This window comes from Catharus ustulatus, chromosome 3, assembly GCF_009819885.2.
Source record: "Catharus ustulatus isolate bCatUst1 chromosome 3, bCatUst1.pri.v2, whole genome shotgun sequence".
In the NCBI taxonomy this organism is placed as follows: domain Eukaryota; kingdom Metazoa; phylum Chordata; class Aves; order Passeriformes; family Turdidae; genus Catharus; species Catharus ustulatus.
Window position 1 is genome coordinate 120,089,283 of NC_046223.1, and position 19,306 is coordinate 120,108,588.

General features: G+C 51.9%; 2 protein-coding genes across 8 annotated transcripts in view; one reads left to right on the forward strand and one right to left on the reverse strand.

Moving 5' to 3' along the window:
- Positions 1-10,943, reverse strand: part of IFT172 (intraflagellar transport 172) — a 36,688-nt gene extending 25,745 nt beyond the window's left edge. Inside the window, exons 1-13 of the mRNA XM_033054565.1 lie at positions 10,834-10,943; positions 10,470-10,613; positions 10,275-10,387; positions 9,753-9,792; positions 7,133-7,198; positions 6,710-6,789; positions 5,470-5,557; positions 4,435-4,649; positions 4,214-4,337; positions 3,038-3,133; positions 2,274-2,435; positions 557-610; positions 20-123 (exon numbers count right to left, since the gene is read on the reverse strand). Coding sequence (XP_032910456.1) covers positions 20-123; positions 557-610; positions 2,274-2,435; positions 3,038-3,133; positions 4,214-4,337; positions 4,435-4,649; positions 5,470-5,557; positions 6,710-6,789; positions 7,133-7,198; positions 9,753-9,792; positions 10,275-10,387; positions 10,470-10,613; positions 10,834-10,872 — 1,325 coding nt within the window. The 5' untranslated portion in view covers positions 10,873-10,943. The remainder of the gene's footprint in view (positions 1-19; positions 124-556; positions 611-2,273; positions 2,436-3,037; positions 3,134-4,213; positions 4,338-4,434; positions 4,650-5,469; positions 5,558-6,709; positions 6,790-7,132; positions 7,199-9,752; positions 9,793-10,274; positions 10,388-10,469; positions 10,614-10,833) is intronic.
- Positions 10,944-11,092: 149 nt separating this feature from the next.
- LOC116993540 (low density lipoprotein receptor adapter protein 1-like) lies at positions 11,093-18,110 on the forward strand. Of its 7 annotated transcripts, none has more exons than XM_033054264.2 (9): positions 11,108-11,192; positions 12,700-12,842; positions 13,355-13,467; positions 14,394-14,508; positions 14,891-14,963; positions 15,346-15,458; positions 16,373-16,434; positions 17,314-17,354; positions 17,514-18,110. In XM_033054264.2, the coding sequence occupies exons 1-9, from the start codon at positions 11,108-11,110 to the stop codon at positions 17,669-17,671; spliced, it is 903 nt and encodes a 300-aa protein (XP_032910155.1). In that variant the 3' UTR covers positions 17,672-18,110. The 7 variants fall into 7 exon arrangements, with proteins under 7 accessions (XP_032910150.1, XP_032910155.1, XP_032910156.1 ...); XM_033054265.2 differs by having other exon boundaries at positions 17,317-17,354; XM_033054259.2 differs by having other exon boundaries at positions 11,093-11,192; positions 17,314-18,110.
- Positions 18,111-19,306: the final 1,196 nt, after the last annotated feature.

The following is a 19,306-nucleotide window of genomic DNA, read 5'->3' on the forward strand; positions in this document are numbered from 1 at the left end:
AGGCAGGTGTAACCATTACCTGACCAGATGAGGGTTCACAAACTCTGTGCGGACAGACCCCAGAATGTCATTGCTTCCATATTCCACTAGTGTCAGCTCTCCAGCATTAAAAATCATGCAGACCTGATGGTGAGAGGAGAATACACTTTTAGAGTAAAGTGACAGAAACACTCACACCTGCCAGTGAGGGGTACAGGAAAGAACTCTGCTGCACACCAGTCTAAATTTAAATACTCTGGGATGACTAAAGAGCTGCTCTTGTCTGCTTGTTGTGATTGATAGCTTTTCTTCCCATGACAGCTGTATTCTAACAACCTCTCTGGCCATTGCTCTTTTACTGCTTCTCTCTCCTTCAGGGTTATGACTTATGTAACTTGTCAGTCCATACACTGAGTTTGTTCTGTGCCTAGCATGTGCAAAAGGCAATTACAGGGAAGAAGTAGATTGGGATCATGAAAGGCTAAATCCAGGAAACTGCTGAGAAACAGGGTTTTCCAGAAATGCAGGTAACATTTTTGTTGCTGGTGCACACACAGCTTTACACACCACTACTTACATTCTCATTGTCAAAGAAGAACTTCTCATTCCCCCCAGATCCTTTCCAGGCCACCTGCAAAGCAACGGCACAGGGTGAGGCTCACAACATGACAGCTCCACCAGGACCAGTCTGCAGATGATGGGATCCACTGCCCAGCTTTTGGCTCCCACAGGAGACAGCAAGATTTACACTGCACAAGTGTTCCATCACTTTAGCTGCCAACACTGTTTTTCAGCCACTCCCAGCTTGCAAATTCCACACGTTCCTCTCCTTTCTTTAGACTCAGCTTCAGATTCCAGCTCTCTTTGTATAGGATATTACTGCCTTCTGAATAAGAGTCCTTTATGTGACCAAGGTACTCTCTTTATCCTATCCTTCACAGGCCCTTCTCCACCTTCCCCAGACCAAATTTATTACAAAAAGCACCCAAACAGCTCCTCTGCCTCTGTTAATCATAGGCACAGAACCACTGCTACCACTGGTGGGAGCAGGATCTCCTCACCACACGTAGCTGAAACCCATTTTTATTTAGGGTCATATTAGCAATGGCTGATCAGCATAGTGCCAGTGGGGGAACAATGGATTGGAAATTTGAGTAGAGCACCGGATAATACAATAGCTACTGTGGTAACACCAGACAAGTGGCCAGAGAAGCAGAAAACTGAAAGCCAAGGCTACAGCAGTCCTCTTCCCTCACGGAGTATGAACTCCAACTCACAGCTTCAAAGGAGCTCCAGCGAGACAACAAGAGAGCAAATAGACATCTCACAGCCTTGTTCCTTCAGAGAACTGAGTACAGCTGTGCAAAGAAAAACTGTGCAGTAAGATGTAGAGAAACCTAGGAGCTTCAGTCTGGCCAAATTCTCGGTTGAATTACTAAGTATCAGCATTCTCCAGTGCAAATCTCCAGTCAGAGCTCCTGCTCCAAGAGAGGTTGATCAGCTCACCATCAGTCTGATTAAAGGCATGTGACACCTTTGTGAACAAAGTAAATATGTCCTTGAAGCCTGTTTAATGCTTTTATCAGACATTAGCCTATTGCCCACATTCTCCAGGCTCAGCACTCAGGGCACTGTGAAGCTCAGGGAATGGACAATTTTGTGTGAATTGTCTGGGACCAGAAATGGCATTGGCATAAGCTGTGGGATGCAGGCATGAATTGTTTTCTGACAATTTTTTATTTTGCTTCTTTTAAACACACTAAGATTTGTACATTCACACCTGGAATGTATATATGTAAAACATCCAGGTGTGGGCCCCCAAGTACAAGAAAGACTGAGAAACTGGAGGAAGTTCAGCACACTGCCATCAGGATGGTTGGGAGTGAAGCACTAACACTCTGAAGAGATTCCAAAGGAATTTGGCTTCTTCAGCCTGGAGAAGGGAATGCTTATGAAACCTCTAATACAGTGATGCCAGGCTGTTTTTGGCAGATGCAGAGCGAAAGGATGAAAAGTGGTCCTAAAACAGCAGTCAAAATACCAAGAAGACTCAGGAAAAAGGTTTTCCTTCATGAGTACAGAGGACTAGAGAAATTGTGGGACCTGAGCAAAAACATCTGAATTTAATGTCGACCTTCCTTCAGGCAGTAAATTTGATAAGAGACCTCCCAAGGCCTCTTCCAACTGGAATTATTCTATGATTCTTTGAAAATAGAGGTATGGTTCCCATGCAGAAATCTGAGTTATGAAGTTTAGCACTTGACACTCCAGAAATGCCACTGATTTTCCAGTACCTCACTGAGCTTGTTGGAGCTGACATCACCCAGCAGTAACGTGTCTGAGGTATGGGCCACCAGGTACCTGTCCTTCCCCAAGATCTTCACCTCATCAATCTCATAACCATACTGGGATTTCAACACAAGCCGAGTTCCTGTTGAAAGGTTCTTTACAATGGCCTAGAGAAAGTGAGAAAAAGCAATATGAGGCACAGAGGAACAGTGCAGACTTCTTGTCCCGTGGAAGATTAGGTAACAGATGACACTAGGATATTTAGATAACCCCTCACACCATTCCTCCTTGCTTTTTTAAAAAACCTTACCCTTCCTTTTGCATGGGTAACAGCTGTAGTAGATATGTGGAATTCTTACTTTTGCCATTTACAAGCTGCTAGCCTAACTGGAGACCCACTCAGGTCCCCAAGGATAAGCCCCCTTTGAAGAGTCCTCTGCTCTCTCCCCTGACTGCACAGGGGTGCCCAGCCTGCCAGCTCACCCTTACTGCCACATCCTGAACAAGGTGATTTTGCAGAAAATGAATCACTTCAGAAGCCTGCACTTGACATGGAGGTACCTCACAGAAATTCACAAGGCAGGAGATTAATTCCATGGTGTATTATGCAGCCAATTCCCACCCAGCCTTAGCCCTGTCCCTGCCATATCCCCCATGCTTTTCTCCAGTTGATATGAACAAACCACAGGTGCAGAACTCCAAACATGTCTAGTTCTCACAGACATCCCTTTTCATCAGGAATTTCATACCTCATTAGATATTCTCTTACCTGGCTTGGTCCCACATATGTAATTTCAAACTTATTTTTGTAAATGGTTCTGCGAAGGCAGCAGTCAAACTGTTCAACTCCTCCACACAACGTACCCTGGGGACAAGAACACACCATGTGGTCAGGGAACTCTGCTAAGGAGAGATATTCCAGACCCTGCTTGCATGAAGAGGATCAGAGGTCAGACACAAACACACTGGTCCCAGCTGCTCTGGAAAAAAGGGTTCAAGCACCCATATGCAGGAGGACCAGCCCTATTCTGACTTTCTCCAGAAAGATGCACCCATTCTCAGAAAAACAAAGATTATCAAATACTGGCATAAATCTGGGACAGAGGAGGCAGGGTTAAAAACCACCTTTATCCTCTTCTTTCCCATTATTCTTCTCAGTTTCCCACTTTTCCCTCTCTCAATCTCCTAATCTCTGCTCCCTTCCAGAAGAATTCTTTCACCTTTATTTCCTTTTTTATAACATCCCCATTCTTTCCACTGATCTCCTACTGCTTAGTCCCTTCCCCATCTCTGAAAATATTTATTCACATGTTCGGTAATTCTTGGTCTGAAAATATTTCAAGGATTCTTGATTGCTGAACACAAAAATATACAAAAAATACTAAAGAAAAGTCACAAATAACATCTTTAATAAATAATTTAAGTGTTTTGAGTTAATCAACTTACTATAGAAAATATGCAGAAAGAGCAATTTAAAGAGATTTATGAATTATCTGACTTTAGAGAAATGCAGATTAAGGCTTGATGGCTGAAGGCAGAAGAGAATGCTGAACTGAAAACACACAGCACAGAAACACAGACTGTAATTAGCAGGTCAGCTCTGCTTCTCACAGGTGCCCAGAGGAAAGAATGCTCCTGAGAGGGCTCTGGAGAAGCCATGCTGACCTCATCAAGCTTCTGCGGAAAGAGAAGGGCTGCTGCAGCCAGTGAGCCATCACACCAACAGCCACAGGGTTTTACAGCTTCACTCACACACCCCACTGCAGCCCAAGTTCCCTACACAAGGTCGTGGCCTCGGCACCTGCACAGCACCCCTGGGTGACAGTGTGACCACACCAGTGTGACCAGTCCCAAGGCTCCCTGGAGCACACCACTTTGTTCCCACGCACAAACATCCCCCCGTGTGGGATTTGAGGGCTCAGGCCTCCCGACTGACGATACAAACCGCACAGATCCGTGAGCCATCCCTCTTCCACGCCAAAGCTGTGATGGTGTATAGGTGAGCTATTTCCTTGGGCTTGCCTTCCTCCCAGGTGCTGCGGCGTGGGCTCCAGTTCAGAACCCGTAACCTGTGAGAGAGACGAGATGAGAGGGACATTAAAAACTCTGCATGGCTGACAAAGGAAGGACTATGAAGAGGAGAATTCTCCATCAGGTACGTGGTACCTGTCATAGCTGCCAATAACAACGGACTGGCCACTGGGACTGGTGGCTGCTGTGGTGAATTCCTTCTCTGACGAGTCCCGGCTGTAGTCAAAGGTTTGAATCACGCTGCCTTCCTTCCCATAAGCAACAATCTTCTTGTCACAGCCTGCAGCCACAATGCTGTTGGAAGCCCAGGCGAGGGCATAAGGAGGACAGGGATGCACTGCCAGTTTACCCTACAACAGACAAGAACACCCTGAACACGTGAATGGCCCCAACTCCTAGCTGGCCTCTGTGCTCAGAGCCATCCCAGTGGGACCAGTATGGGACCTTCTGTAAAGCCCAGTTCATGGGGGCAGCTTTGTCTGACTGCCTAGTCTGCAGGAAGACAGAAACCAGAACTGAGAGATGTATCCACCATTACATTCATTTAACTGTGTGAGAAAGAATTCTAATACCAGTAAGACTGACACTATTAGACCGAGACTGAACTCCCAACACAGCAGAGAATAGATGGACCTTCATCATATCATGGCAGAGAGCATCCATGCTCAAACTGCTTCAGCTGGAGACAAAAGATCTGAGAACAGCATCCCCCTCACCACAGCCTGAAGGACACAGGCACAGAGGAGCAGGAGGCTCAGGAGAAATGCTGGGTGCCCGAGGACAAAATGTGAGCCTGAGATTCAACATTACTGTGGTAACTACACACAACTTAGCATGGAGACAGCAGTAGCCACTCCATGGAACCTCACCTCTGAACACCATTCTCCTGGACATTTGAACATCAGATCCTTCCAGACAGCTGAACAGCCTCATGCCTCATACACAGAAACATGAATTCCCCCCGTTACCATCGCCCTCAGTGTATTCCAAAGCATCTGGTCACTGTTCTGCCTCCATTAATGCTTCCCAAAACCTTTGCTAGCAAGCACAGCCTGCAGCTCTTCTCCAGACTTCCACTCCCTCCACAGCCTGATCCCTTTCCAGAGTTCTGGAGCTGGAAAGCAGACTGTGAAATAGGAATGTTGCTCACTGAAGAAAGATCTTTGATACCTGTGATTCACCTGAACCCTCATCATCAAAGAAGAAGCGCACTATGGTTCCATCTGCATGGCCAGACAGGATTCCCCTCCCCGACACACTGCAGAAAAACACAGACAGGATGATGCAATGTTACTGTAAGACTTGCACCTTTATGCTCATATAGCCTGCCCAGAGCAGCCATTCCCAGGGGTTGATGTTCCTCATCAAATCAACATTCCTCAAAGACAAGAAAAATATCGAGTACCTGTGCTAGTGTCTGTAAAAAGAAAGCAGACAAAAGAACCCAGAGTGGAAAAGAGAGTGACCAGTTAAGTATCTTCATCATGTAAAATCACAATAAACAAATTTCTGTATTTTCTGAACTAAAACCCAGAAGCTAAGTGACCTTCAGTGGAATAATGACTCTGCTCACAAGTGCTTACAGCGATGTGTATCAAACCACTCTTGCACTGGAATTGTTCCAGAAGTGAGGCTGGATATTATGATACTGGGAATCCCTAAAAATGTAGGCAAAACACACCTGGGCAAAAACTCCAGGCCTAAGTCCATTTTTAATAGCATACTTGTACTTCAGGACACAAGCTGGGAGAAGAGAGCAAAGAAGAAGAAACAGGCTGAAAATCATGTACCCAGAGAAACAATTTTAATGAAGATTAGAAGATTCAAGAAAGAATACAAATTCTGTGAACACTGTAGCAATCCAGAAGTCATGTATCTGTCACCAGAATGACAGCACTTAGTGAAAATTACGCTCCAAGGACCATGACACATCTCAATCTTTAGGTAAAGAATACTGAAGTAGTTAAAATGAAATCTTATTAATGAAAAGAACTTTAAATTGCACTTTATGGTTATTTTCCTAATTACAGCCTTGTCAAAGGCTTTATCTGGCAGAGTGTTTTTTTTAATCCCTTAAACACAAATAATGTTAGTTATTAGTTAGATGAAGCTGACAAATGTAATCCTTATAGAGTCACAGACTCAAATACATCAGCGTATGTAAGTAAGCTTGTGCAGACTTTCATCCTCAGCTGTGTCTGAAGAACAACCAGACTGCCCGTGTGGCACAGCCAGGTACCAGATTTTAGGAAGGAATCCCTTCTGGAGAGCACAGTATGTTATTATCTTGACAAGTAAGTGACAGCAAAAGGACTCTGGCAAGCTCCCGCACCGGCCCCTGTGATGCCAAGCCAGCAGCAGGTGTGAGACTGAGCCAAAGTAGGGCGGGCCAAGGCAATGCCATACTCACTTGGAAGTTAGTGAGACCACGTAGGAATCTGTCCCATAAATGGTGGAAGACTTGTTGTTCTTTGTATTTGCTAAACGAACCTGAGAAAGAGAAAATGATCAGTGTAGCTTCTGTCTGTAGAACGTGGATCTCCCCCAGTGTGACGTTCCTGGAGGTTTCCCAGTTCACTACCAGGGAAAGAAATCACAGGAAGCTCATTGCCATCCAGTAGGTTATAGAAGTGGAGAAGCTGGAGTCACATTTCCACATTTCTAGAAAGGTTTGGAGAAAGAGGCAAAAGGACTGGGAACCAGAAAATTCAAGTCCCTCTGTTGCTCTTACTGTGGCACCCAGTGATGCCTCTTACCCCTGAGCCCAGCCACTTGCAAACCCTGGCAGACTCAGCAAGGGAAAGAAAGTCATGCAAATAACAAGTTTCTCTACCTTTCCTTCAGCAAGACCAAAGACAATGACATTCTCTGCGGGCCACAATAAGCAGGTCACAGCACTCTGCAAAGGAGGAGGTAAAAAGAGAAGTAAGAGCTCCCCTTTACTCACCTTTCTGCCCCATTGCCACCTAAAATAGTTCCCAAACAGACACTACTCAGGCAGGAGAGATGAGGCATTTGGAGAGGCCTTACAGCAGCTGCAGATACTGGAGAAACAAACGTTTTGTCCAGTGTTCTTCACAGGATAAAGCTGAAGAAACTGGACAAGCAGCTGAAGACACTGGACTTACTCCATGCTGAAGCCTAAACTACAGGTAATAGTGAACTTGGGGAAGTAATTGAGTTCAGGAGGACTATGGGAGGGCAACAAAGTTATACAGATGTGTTCGGTTTGGAGCTCTTTTGAGAGCAGGTGCTTGGTTTGCCACATGCTATTGGTGAATGTATAAAATCAACGGCTGTTTCAAAAGGTTTTATCCAACAAGTACACAACACAAAAATAATTTCACTGTGACAACTTCTGTAATAGCTAAGAGAATACTTGTCCATTGGATCTTTATTTGATGAGTAAAAAATAGTCTTTATTTTTTCATTGACGAGTAAGACAGTTGTTAGACGCTACCAAACAGGTCAGGTAGACAAAGGCTCATTAAATCCAAATCAAAGGTATTCTCAAAATGTGAGGTAGGGTCAGAATGAACAAAGCTGACCCCAAAACCCAACTGTAAGAGAGGGCTAAGAAAGTTTATGAAAACCCTTCACATCCACCCTGCAGAACTGTGGTCAGTAAGAAGGCTGGTGTTTGGCACTGTGCCACCAGCACCAGCCTCACTCTCTCTTTCCCATTTTGAGCATGTGGGACTGCTTAAGATACACCCTCATTTCTTCATCTTATCTTCCATCCCTGCTCTGATCATTCCTATCAGCAAACACAGCTACAATCAGACAACAAATGTCTCACGGTAACCAAACTGTTCCTAATTCAAACGACCAAGACCCATTTTCATTACCTGCTTCCCAGGAATTTGTGTGTTTCCCTCATTATCTGTCAGACTTGTTTTCCACTCTAAGTCAACAAAAGCTTGGGAACAAGCCTCACACAGTGGTGATGTGCCCATTGTTTGTCCTCCCAGCCCTCAGCAGGAGGCTTGGCTTGCCAGTGTGATCACACACTGTGGTCACTGAGGGCCCAGTGGCAGGAGAGGAAAGGGAGATCAATAAATTCTCTGTCATATTGACTGAACATCTCAAAAATTTGTAAATAACAATAGTTACAGGAGAAAGCCAGACACAGTGGTAAAACTCCAGAAATACAGCACCAGAAAAAAGAAAGGATTTAATGTGTTACAAATGGTAGAAAAGGCATGGGGAAATGAGAGAATGAGTAAAAAAAATTACAGAATTTCTACATTAAAAATACAAAAATCTGTACATGTGCCATATACAGCATCTAAGCTTGTGAGAGGCAAGCAGGCCCCCACTGGGTTGGCAACTGGAGGGGCAGGCAGCAAGCAGTACACAAGGAAAGAGCCCTCCAGGAAGGCTAAAGGTGTCCACACCTGGGACAGCCACCCTGGTCAGGAAAGGGACAAACAGACACCAAGCTCCTGTTGCTCTCTTTTCCTCATGACACTCAGTGCAGCAGCTCAGCTAGAGAGAAACAGAGGCTGATCAGCAGCTTTCCTGCAGCCAGAGACACAGAATCCCCTGGAGCAGTCAGAGCACTCAGAGTGGGAGGCCATGCCCACCTCTGAGATGCAGGCTTCCAATCCAGAGGCTGAGGCTGCCCTTCACCTGAGAGACAGCCTGAGAGAGCCTGGCACAGAGACTCCAGCAGCTCCATCAGGAGCAGCTCTGTCTATGTCTTGTGAGGATTTGGACATGAAGGAAGATTCCTCCTAGCCTGCAGAGAACTTTCTTGGTGACACAGAGAATATGGGGCAATGGCACCTGCCTGAAAAGCCTGGGGCATCTGCTGGACTTTTGCCTCTGAAGGTGGAAGTAGTCAGTGAACTGTATTTTCTCACTCTGATGGCTTCTGTGCAAGGAATTCATAACATCTTTGCCTTTCCCAGACAGATCTTAGGGCAAGCCTTGGCAAACACCTCCCGGGCAGATTGCTCTCTGACACAGGCTGGCAGAGCCAGAGCAGCAGAACACAAAGGTGGCCAAGGAGCAAGCCTGACAGAAATCACAAACCTGAGGCAATTGAGCATGTGGAAACTGCACAGTTTGAATTCTGCACACTTTATGTTTTGTTTAATAAGGCATCTTGGAGTTTAGAGCTGCAAACGTGTGAAAAACAGTTGGGCTCTGAGTGTCTCATAGTTTTCCCTTTCAACTCCCCTAAAATAGTCTGTCCACTGATGCCTAAAGTAGTCCCCAAAGTTTTGTGATTGTATTGATCGTTCAACAATTTACTCTGTTGTACCCAGGCATTAGGACACCTCTGAAGTTTGATGAGCAATATGTGCCTCAGAATTTAGAGATTCTCTTAGGATCTTTAAAGGTCAAGTACAGTTTGGCCAAGTACACCTGTGAGTATGAGCAGACCTCTCAATGTGTTTTCCTACATATGCCAGAGAAAACGGAGTCAAACAGAGTCTGGGTCTCACCGTTTGGATGAACTTGTTGCATATCACCTTCTTGTCACCCCTGCAGAAAAACATAAACAAAAATTACTACCAGCAACACTACACATTCTGGTCACCTTACTGGTTATACACAGTCTGGTTTGATATTGCCAAACACAGACCCTTGAAGGTTTGTGTGCTGCTAGTCTATCACAACTTTAGTCAAAAAATCAAAAAGACTGCCAGCTTCTGAGCTTCCAAAACTCTGGTGAACTGCCTTTCTTAGTGCCATCAGTACAACTTTTGCCAACAAATGAGGCTGCAGCAGGGCAGGTGTGTGCCATGGCTCCACAGCTGGAGGATGGAAACACAGGCTCCAGCTAGCTGCATGCACAGCCTGGGCTCCATAAGGGCACTGCAGAGGAAACTTCACCTGCTGGCCACACCAGTGAGACTCCCTGCAGGTCATCTGCTGGGCACCGCCGTGTGTGCCAGGGCAAGGATCAGGCTGAGGGAGCCCATGGCAGGGCGGAACGGAGCATGCCGGACCCACCGCACACTCACCACTCCTCGCCGATCCTGTACACATAGACAATGTTGTCGGTCTGCCCGATGGCCAGTTTGGTGGAGTCCGGGGAGAAGGCCATGCCTTTGACCACGTAGCTCTTCCTGCCGTACTGCGGAGAGGGTCGGTGTGACCGTGGCAAGGCCGGGTGTCCGGCGCTGCCCGGCCCCTGCCCGTGCCCGTGCCCGGCTCACCTTGGCGTCCGCCGGCTTGGTGGAGAACTTGTCCCGCCGCTCGCCCTGCTCGTCGTAGAGCAGCACCACGCGCTCGGCGGTGCACACGGCGAAGCGGGCACTGCTGGCGGACCAGGCCATGCAGGTCACCCGCGCCGTCCCGTCCTGCGGGCACACACGGCTCAGCGCCAACGCAACAAGCCCCGGCGGGCACAGCAGCTCCGCGGGCACACGGCTCAGCAGGGTCACACTGCAGCCTCAGCGTCGCCGCTACGCGCCCTGGAGCTCCCCCCGGCCCGATCCCCCCCAGCCCGGCCCGCTCGCCCCCCGCCCGGCCCGGCCCGCTCCCCCTGCCCCGATCTCCCCCAGCCCGGCCCGGCCCGACCTGCGGGGCCAGCAGGGTCCGGACGTGCCGCAGCTGCATCGCGCCCTACGCCGGGTCCGGGCCCAGGCCCGGGCTGGTCCGACGGGGCCGGGGATGGTCCCACGGGCCCGCTCCGCTGCCGCTGCCGCCGCCGCTCCGGGCCCGCCCCGCCCCCGCTGCCGCGGCAACGCCGTCGCCTCCGCCGCGGTGACGCGAGTGCGTCGAGCCCGCGGGGACCGACCCCCCCCGGTACACCGGCAGGGACCGCTCGGCTCGGCTCGATCCCGGCTCCGCGATGGAGGCGCTGCGGGCGGCGGGGCGCGCCGTGCTGCGGAGCCCGCGCCTGGCCCGGCACGGCCTGGGTCTCCGCCGGCGGCGCAGTGAGTGCGGGCGGGAGCGAGGGTCGGGGTCGGGCATCGCTCCGGGCAGCGAGCCCGCAGCTCGGCGCAGTCGGAGTGCGGCCGCTGCCTGCTGCCGGGCGGTCTGAGGGGCCTGGAGGGCCGGGGGCGGGAGCGGCCGTGGGGGCTGCCGGGCTGGGGGAGGTGAGGGGGTCGGGCCGAAGGGACGGGGCGCTGCCGGCCGGGGCACCGCAGCGCTGCAGCTTCTGGCCGAGCCCTCCCTGCGCCGCTGCCCGGGCTGCCGCCTCCCGCCCCACTTGTGAATGAGCCAAGGGGCTGACGGGCCTGGGGGCTGTGCCTGGCGCTGCAACACGCTGGGCAGCACCGGGACCTCCCCGGCCTCCGGTGCGGGAGCGTGCCAGGCCAGCCCGTGCTGAGTGCGGCCCGGCAGGAACCGAGACCGAGCCACGGACACCCCTGGAGGCGTTCTGCGGGGGGCTGGACGGGGCTTGGAGCAACCCGGTCTAGGGGAAGGTGTTCCTGCCTGTGGGATTGAAACTGGATGAGCTTTAAGGTCCTTTCCCACCCAAACCACTCCATGATTTCATGACCCTGCAGGCACCCTGTGGTACAGGAGGGCCATGTCTGGCTGCTCTCAGTCAGCTGCTCAAGGCTTTTCTGGAGCAGCAGCACTTGCCCTGGCAGCCCTGGTATACTTGGACTGCCCTCAGAGTTTGGAGTCACACGGGATTCTATTGCCCGGGGTGGAGGTCACTGCTGCCTGCATGGCACCAGGCAGCCTCCCTGATAGTTGCCACTTGTGCAAGAGTATGCTGTGCAAATAAGGTCTCCTGATTTCCCTGTGGGCTCAGATTATTCCAATTATGAGTTGGACCCTTCTGCAAGTGTGCCAGTAATGCTCAGGGAGCAAATCCCAGGGAAGAGGTGAAAATAACCCTGAAAAATATTAGCTCAGTGTGAGCAGTACATACCTTGGCAATTCCCATCTCTTTCTTAACAAAGCATCTCTGTGGTGCAGTTGCTTCCCAGTCACCTCAGCTTGGCTCACATGCGCTGACTAGGCTGCCCCTGCCCAGGGGCTGCTGCAGATGAGATGCCAAGGGGTTTGGCTTTGCTTACACTGGACCAGTCTGAGGAATTTGAGCTGAGCATGGCAGTGAATGCTGCTGCTCTTCAGGTGTGCCCGCAGCTCAGGTGGCTGAGATGAATGCACTACAGAGAACATTTTGTTTGTAATGAAACACATGAGCAGATGAGACCCAGGAACGCAAGGCTTCTGCAGACAGCAGTGAGGGCTGCAGCATCCTCAGCCCTGTGCAGATACGCAGGAGCTGTCTGTCTGTGCTGACAGAGCTTGGCCTTCCAGGGCTAGAGGGTGAACTGCCCTTTCCTGTTCCTCTTATGAGAGTGTCACAGAGCCAGGAGAGTGGGAGCAACACTGCTGCTGGGAGCCATGGGCGGGGTGGCTCTGGCAGGACTAGCTGTGGGGTTGCTGGCACATGGCTTCTAAGGGCTTTTGTCTTTGCAGAGCTTCCTGAGAGCTGGGCTGATATGCAGGAGCCATTGCTTGAGGGGATGTGCTTCACCCTCAAGTATCTGGGCATGACGCTGGTAGAAAAGCCAAAAGGAGAAGACATGGCTGCTGCTGCCATCCGTAGGATCGTGGCCACGGTGAGACCCAGTCCTGGGGCCCTGGGGTGCTGGGGTCAGAGCCCAGCCCCTGCACTCCAGGAAAGTGTCTGTGTCCTAGCCCTGAACTCCAGTGAGGGACTATGCCCTTCCCAAGAGGAGGGTGGTATGCAGGAGGCTGCCGGTGTCTGCCTGTGTGCTGTGGGGAAGCTGTCTTCCTGCAGGACAGCCCCAGCCACCTGCTCCCACACCTGAACCTGGCTGGGAGCAGAGCTGTGCCTGCCACAGCACGGAGAAGAGGGTGATGTACTGGGAGAGGTGGGGTCTGCCCCTTCTTGTCTGTGTGACAGTAGTGTGAACAGATTTGAAGAGTGTTCTGTGCAGGGCATGCCTGTTTGCCAGGCTTTGCTGTCCCATCCCTACAGCAGGAGCCTTTGCAGCAAGTATCCAAGTGAGCAATGCTGTACAGTCTGCAGGGCTCCTTCCAGCAGGGGGGTGAGGTGAAGACCCTTGCCAGGTTTGCAGAGAGATTGCTGGTGTTTTTCCACTGCCAGGCACGGGTTGGAGCTCGCAAGTTTCAGAAGGTGATTCTGACAGTGTCTCCAAGGGGCATCTCACTACAGGATGCAGACACTAAGGAGATGGTGGAGAACATCTCCATCTACAGGTGGGCATGTCATGGGTGTGGGCTGGGTGTTCCCCAGCAGCCAGCTGAAGACTGATGGGAATTTGAGCAGCCAGGGAGGGCTGAGCCTTCTGCCAGCAGTACCTTCAAGCTTAGGTCTTTCCTTGGCTCCCTGAGGCCTGTGCCCTCTCTCTGCTGTGCTCCCAGCACTGGCTGAGGCTGAGTGTAGACAGGGTCCTGGGTGGCCTTGCATCCATCAGCCCATCCATCACCTCCCTGTGCCCTGCTTGTCTCTTTTGGCATTCAGCAGGATTTTGAGGCTCATCACTGGAAAGCTCCAGAGTTAGGCCAGGACTGCATGTCTGTCTCCACTGCCATGGGACCATCCTTCTGGCGGCAGGGTGCCAGAAACTGCAGCTTACTTGGGCAGGCTAAAGGCAGATGCTGTGAGAGCTGATGTTGATTTATCCTGCTGCCACTTGTCCTTTGGCTGGGTTGGATGTCTGTGGGTGCTGGGTGTGAGGGCAGTTAAGTGTGCATGCAGTCTGGTGGCTAGATGGGAAGCAGAGACAGGACATCTCTTTGCTGCAAAATGTAGGTCTCAGCACCACAGCTGATGTGCCAGGTCAGACTATCCCTCTGCCTGGCCTCCAGCTGTGTCCTTGGAGGCAGTCACCCACCCTTCTGTGCTCCTCTTGTCCCAGTGCTTGAGTTCACACACTGGGTTGAGCTGGCTGTCAGTAAAGTGCAGGACTCTGGGATGGCACAGGAGGGAGTGCCTGTGGATGCAGTGATCTCTTAACTACTGCAGGTACCTGGCAGCCTCTGGCCCTTGCTGGGGGTTGCCTGGTCAGCTCGGGCAGGTGAAAGCCTCAGGTTGCCAGCAGTGCTTGTTGATGTGCTGGGAGTGCAGCAGAAGTCCCATGCTGGGGTCCTGGATTGTCCTGACAGCTCCTCTCTGCCCACAGGATCTCCTACTGCACAACAGACAAGCTGCAGAACAAAGTCTTTGCTTATGTTGCCCAGAGCCAGGAGAGCGGGGCACTGGAGTGCCATGCCTTCCTCTCACCCAAGAAGAAGATTGTAAGCACTTGCCTTCTGCTCTTGGCTCTGCGAGGTAGGGGTGGGAGCAAGGGCCTGCTTTCTTTCCCTTCAGCAAGAGAAGGCCATTGCCTCTGTGAGCCTCAGCTGGATTTGGAGCCAGGCAGCAAGTGTGCTCGTGTGCTGCAGAGCAAAGAGTGAGCAAAGGGGGATTTGCTATCCCAGCTCCTGAGGGTCTGCTCCTCAGGGTGGCTGGCCCCAGAGGCAGACAGACACAGAACTGGGCTCTGGCCTTCCATCTGTGTATTCTGCAGAGAAAGGCGGCAAGGGATGCTGGGGGTGGTCTCAGATTTCATGGCAGTGGGGTTATCCTGGACTGAGACTCCAGGTGGAAGTGGACATTCCCTCTCTTTCATGTACACAGGCCCAGGCTGTTACTTTGACTGTGGCCCAGGCCTTTCAGATGGCACTGGATCTCTGGGAAGCAACACATGCAGGTAGGAGGAATTTCTTAGGTGTATCTCTCTGCATAGCCCTGGGATCAGTGTCTCTGGTGTGGGACCCTGTCCTGGGCTGTGTGGAGGGGAGATGGCTTGCTGCCTGACTGGTGAAACACACCAGTGTTGTCCTCATGGCTGTGTTCTCTGCCACTCCCCCATCTGTCTGGGGTGGGAGGTGTACCTGCTCTCTATGCCGAACTGCTGTGCATTGCCTGAGTTGTAGCCCAGCTCAGGGCCTGGTGGCAGCTGCCCATGTTTGCACCCTCCTGCCTGCACAGCAGAGATTCCCTGTTCCTCACCCACAGTCTTGCCTGTACATTCCCAGCTGGGCTTTCTGCAGGTTGCAGGCACTAACTCTGCTGCTTTTGCCCTGTCCCAGGCTCTAGGCAGGATCAGCCCCTTCACCCTTCATGTGTCTTGGAGAGCAGTGAGCCCGGCAGACCCTGTGAGCCAGCCCCCCCAGGGAGTGCTCCCTTCACACACCAGTTTGGGGTACAGTATGAGCAAGTCAGGCCCATGCCCAGGGCTGTCTGCAATTAGGGCAGGGACAGAGTGACCCCTGTGCAGCTCCCTGCTCCTGCCCTCCCAGAGCCCAGCTGACACCTGCACAGCCCCCATCGCACATGGCAGCCTGATGTGAGGAGGTGCACTGTGCTGTGTGGCTCACACAGCAGGTGCAGTTCCTTGGTGTCCGTGCTCCAGGAGCTCTGCTGTAAGGCCTAGCGCTGCTGCAGCCTCAGCCCTGCTCTGCTGGCCCTGTCACACAGGGACCTGGGACCTGGGCTGCACACCTGGTTTCATGGCTGGGGTGAGAGCTGCTTCTGAAGGAGGGGACCCTTGGATCATCATCCTGCCAGCCTGGGCTAAGGCTCAGCCCAGCCCGTCTGCACTGCACTTCCTGCATGGCCACAGCAACTGGAGCATTGTCATACTGGTCTCACTATGTCCCTGTCTGGGAGCTTCTGGATGCTTGGTCTTTGGCCTCATGCTTCCAGTGTGAGTCCAGCCTGGCAGTGCTTGGGGTTGTACCTGTGTGCAGCCTGTTCCTGGTAGTCTCTGCCTGCCCCTCTAGCTGCAGGGTGTGCCCACCTACCACTGTCCCAGGGCAGAGGTGCTCTGTGTCAGCAGCTCTGTCAGCATGGTCCATGCTCACAGCTTCTCTTTGGGGCTTTGTACCTGCAGGGGACATGGGTCGAATTATGGCCTGTGTGCCCAAGGCCAGAGGGTTCTGGCAGTCCAGCACTGGAGCCTTTCCCCCACTGCTTGTTAGAAACCTTTGTACTGTGCCTGGGGAGTGACTGTCTAGTGAAGGGCCAGATGGGGTCTGAGCAGCCCAGCCTTGCTCCTGCAGAGACCTGCCCGTGCAATGAGATGTCATGGTGGGTTTTTGTTTGCTTGCTTGCCAGGAGGAGGAGGAGGAGGAGTTGGAGGAGGAGGAAGATGATAGTATCAGTGAAACCTTATCTGGGTAGGTGGTAAGCTGCTGCTTTTATTCAGAGATCTCTCTGATGAACCCTGTCTTGTTTCCTTCTCTGTGCCCCATGCAAGGGGAGCTGCTTGGGTCGTGGGCATGGTGGCATCATGGAGGAGAGCTGCTTGGAACCAAGGGGGATGCTTCCTGGTCTTTGTCAGCTTCTATCAGCTGAGAGCTCAAGTGAACAGAGGGTTGAGTGGTGGAGGATCAGAGCATGCTTTTGCAGCAGAGATATGGGGGGACAGATGTACCTAGAAATGTTTCTTACTCTTTTTCTGCCAGTCTCTGCTGAGGCCAGCCTGTCCAGACATGCCTGTCACATGGGACTCAGTTGTCCCTCTTCTCCCACTGATTTCTCTGGCAGTTGGACTAGGATGAAGGCCTGGTCATGCTGACTTCTGCATGGACTGGGGCTGTGGGCTGAGCTTAACTGTGTGTGTCCTGTGCTGGTGAGGAGCTGATGGAACAGTCCAGCAGCAGGGGATCAACCTGCAGGTCTGCAGAAGTGCTGCAGGTGGGCCTGTGAGGCCCATTCCATCATGGCTGTTCTCCATGGACGTGGCAGTGGGCACCCAGCTGAGGTCTGAGCTTGGGCTGAGCCAGCGTCACCTGGGAACCGTGTGTGCACAGGCTGGAGCTGTACCTGGAGCCCAGCGAAGCACGATCCCCTAGGACATGGGGCTCCTGATGGGAAGGGGATATGGGGACAGGCTGGCCTGGGAAGAGAGTTTGGAAGCAAGGGGGCTTAGGGCCTTCTGCACTCCCAGCACCGGCTGCTGCTGTGCCATTCCTGCCATGTCAGGGTCGCGAGCATGCCATGTCTCTCAGGAGGCCGTGCTTGGGGTATGATGGATGCTGTGTTCTCTTCCAAAGCAGCATGGAGGAGCTGGGGAGGGGAGCCCACAGCCCAGCAGGTAAGTTTCCTCAGTGCTGCACTGGCTCATCCCCCATGTCCTCTGTAAGGCAAGGGGGGGCTGATGCACACCTGGGAATGTCTGCTTCCCCTCGCAGGCTGTGCTGGGCTCCCAGCCATACACCTTATGGTCCATGCCTTCCTTTCTCTCACTTTTCAGAACTAATACCTCTTGTGCCCCCACCAAGCTCTCCTACAGCACAGCTACTGTGCTACCGCCTGGGGCCACCCCCGGACAGCTGGATGGTGCTGGCAGGGGCTGGAGACTGCCCCAGCACTGGCCCCAGGACTGCTGACCCCAAGACTCCCCTGGGCTAAGCCAAATCTCTGCAACAATGGACCAGCCACTCAGGATTCACCCTGTGCCTGCACCTGGGCCAGCCAGTGCCTGCCGCTGCCCTCCGGCACGGGGGCTGCTGGCACTGCTGCCGTGGAGTGCACAGGCTGCAACACCTGCTCCTTGTGCTGTGCTGCCTGCATGAACCTCCTCGAGCTGCAGCTGCTCCCAGCTTGGGCTGGGCTCCCACGCTCCTCGCTCTGCTCACTCCCAGGCCATGCAGGACCACCCCGTGTGCTCTGAGCCTGCCTGATGCAGGCAGTGTGCATCCTCAGGGAGCAACAGCTCTTGGCCTGGAGCAGTGTGTGACGAAGGCCTTGCCCCTGCAGTTCAGCCCCATACCCTCTCACAAGTGAAATGGCCTGGTTTTTAAAGGAAAGCTCTGCCTTTATAGAGAAATAAACTGAGTTTTTTACTGTTGTCATTTGGGTTTGAGTGCTGGATGGGCGCCATGCACAAGCATGCAGGGTCCTGCGTCTCCTGCACTGCCTGTTGTGTGCCAAGCTCATGGAGCCTGGAATTCCCACATCTTCCTTGGCTGTGAGCCCTGAGGGAGCAGTTCCTCCTTGTGCTGAGGGCTGCCAGGGCACCTGTGAATGTCCCCTGCACTGATAGGAGCTGATGCTCACCACGCTGAGGCCAAGGCAGACACAAGCCCTTGTGTGCCAGCTGTTCTGAAGTGTCTCTGTCCTGCTGCAGCCCAGCTGTGCTCTACAGAGGCAAGCCATGCACTTGGTTTCCTTCCCCAGATGGACCAGGGGAGGCTGCAGCATGTCTGGTTTATTAGCAAGTTTCTTTAGCAGCTGTGTTCTGGCCAATCCCCTCACTGCTGGGTTCTGTCACATCTCTGCACGGCTGCCCTTCTCAGGCGCTGGCAGCCCAGCTGAGCACTGATTGCTGGCTGCAGCTGGGGTGGCAGGGCCAGTCTCTCAGTGAGAGAGGCCTTGGGTGCCATGGATCAGTCAAGAGCTGTGCATGGTTTTTTTCAATTCAGGTTTTGCACCTTGAATGTGGTTTCATGCCTCTTCTCCCTCAGCTGGGAGTACAGAACAACATGTAACTTGGTAGGGTGAGCAGGTCATTGCCAGGCCCTCAGCTTCCAGCACTCATCCTCCCTGCCCTCCTGCACCGCTGTAGTCTGAGAAGTGGTGACTTCAGGTTTGTTTGTGTTTTTTATGTTTTGGGGTTTTTTGTTGGTTTTTTTTAAAGTTTTATTTTTGTTTGGTTGGTTGTTTGTCATTTTGGGGGTTTTTGTTTGTTTTTTTTTTTTTTCAGAGAGAAAGTGCTTTTTCCTCAACAACACAATTTGATTTTACATTTAATGTCAGACTTGTGTTCCCTTTCTTATTTGGTCAAAACCTCTGCATTTTGACTTTTTTTTGTGCCTTCCCTAGTTCCTCACCTCTGCTACAGAGTCTGATCTTTTGAATCTTTGTGTGTGCCTCTGCCCTGGCTAAAAATCTCATGATAGCAGGTATGTCTGCTATGACATTCAAGACAGAACTTCTAAATATTTTCCAGGGCACTAGAACATCCTTAAAACTTTTTTTTATTTCCCTGACAGCCCTAGTTTTTCTAATGTACCTCGTTAAAAAAGCTAGCAGGCCAAACAAGGT

Bases quoted from the DNA above. Each gene is read 5' to 3' on its own strand.
- LOC116993540 (XM_033054259.2), top strand. From the start codon at position 11,108: ATGGAGGCGCTGCGGGCGGCGGGGCGCGCCGTGCTGCGGAGCCCGCGC. The intron at 14,509-14,890 runs GTAAGCACTTGC...TCATGTACACAG, and splicing joins TCTCACCCAAGAAGAAGATT to GCCCAGGCTGTTACTTTGAC. The intron at 15,459-16,372 runs GTACAGTATGAG...CTTGCTTGCCAG, and splicing joins CCTTCACACACCAGTTTGGG to GAGGAGGAGGAGGAGGAGTT.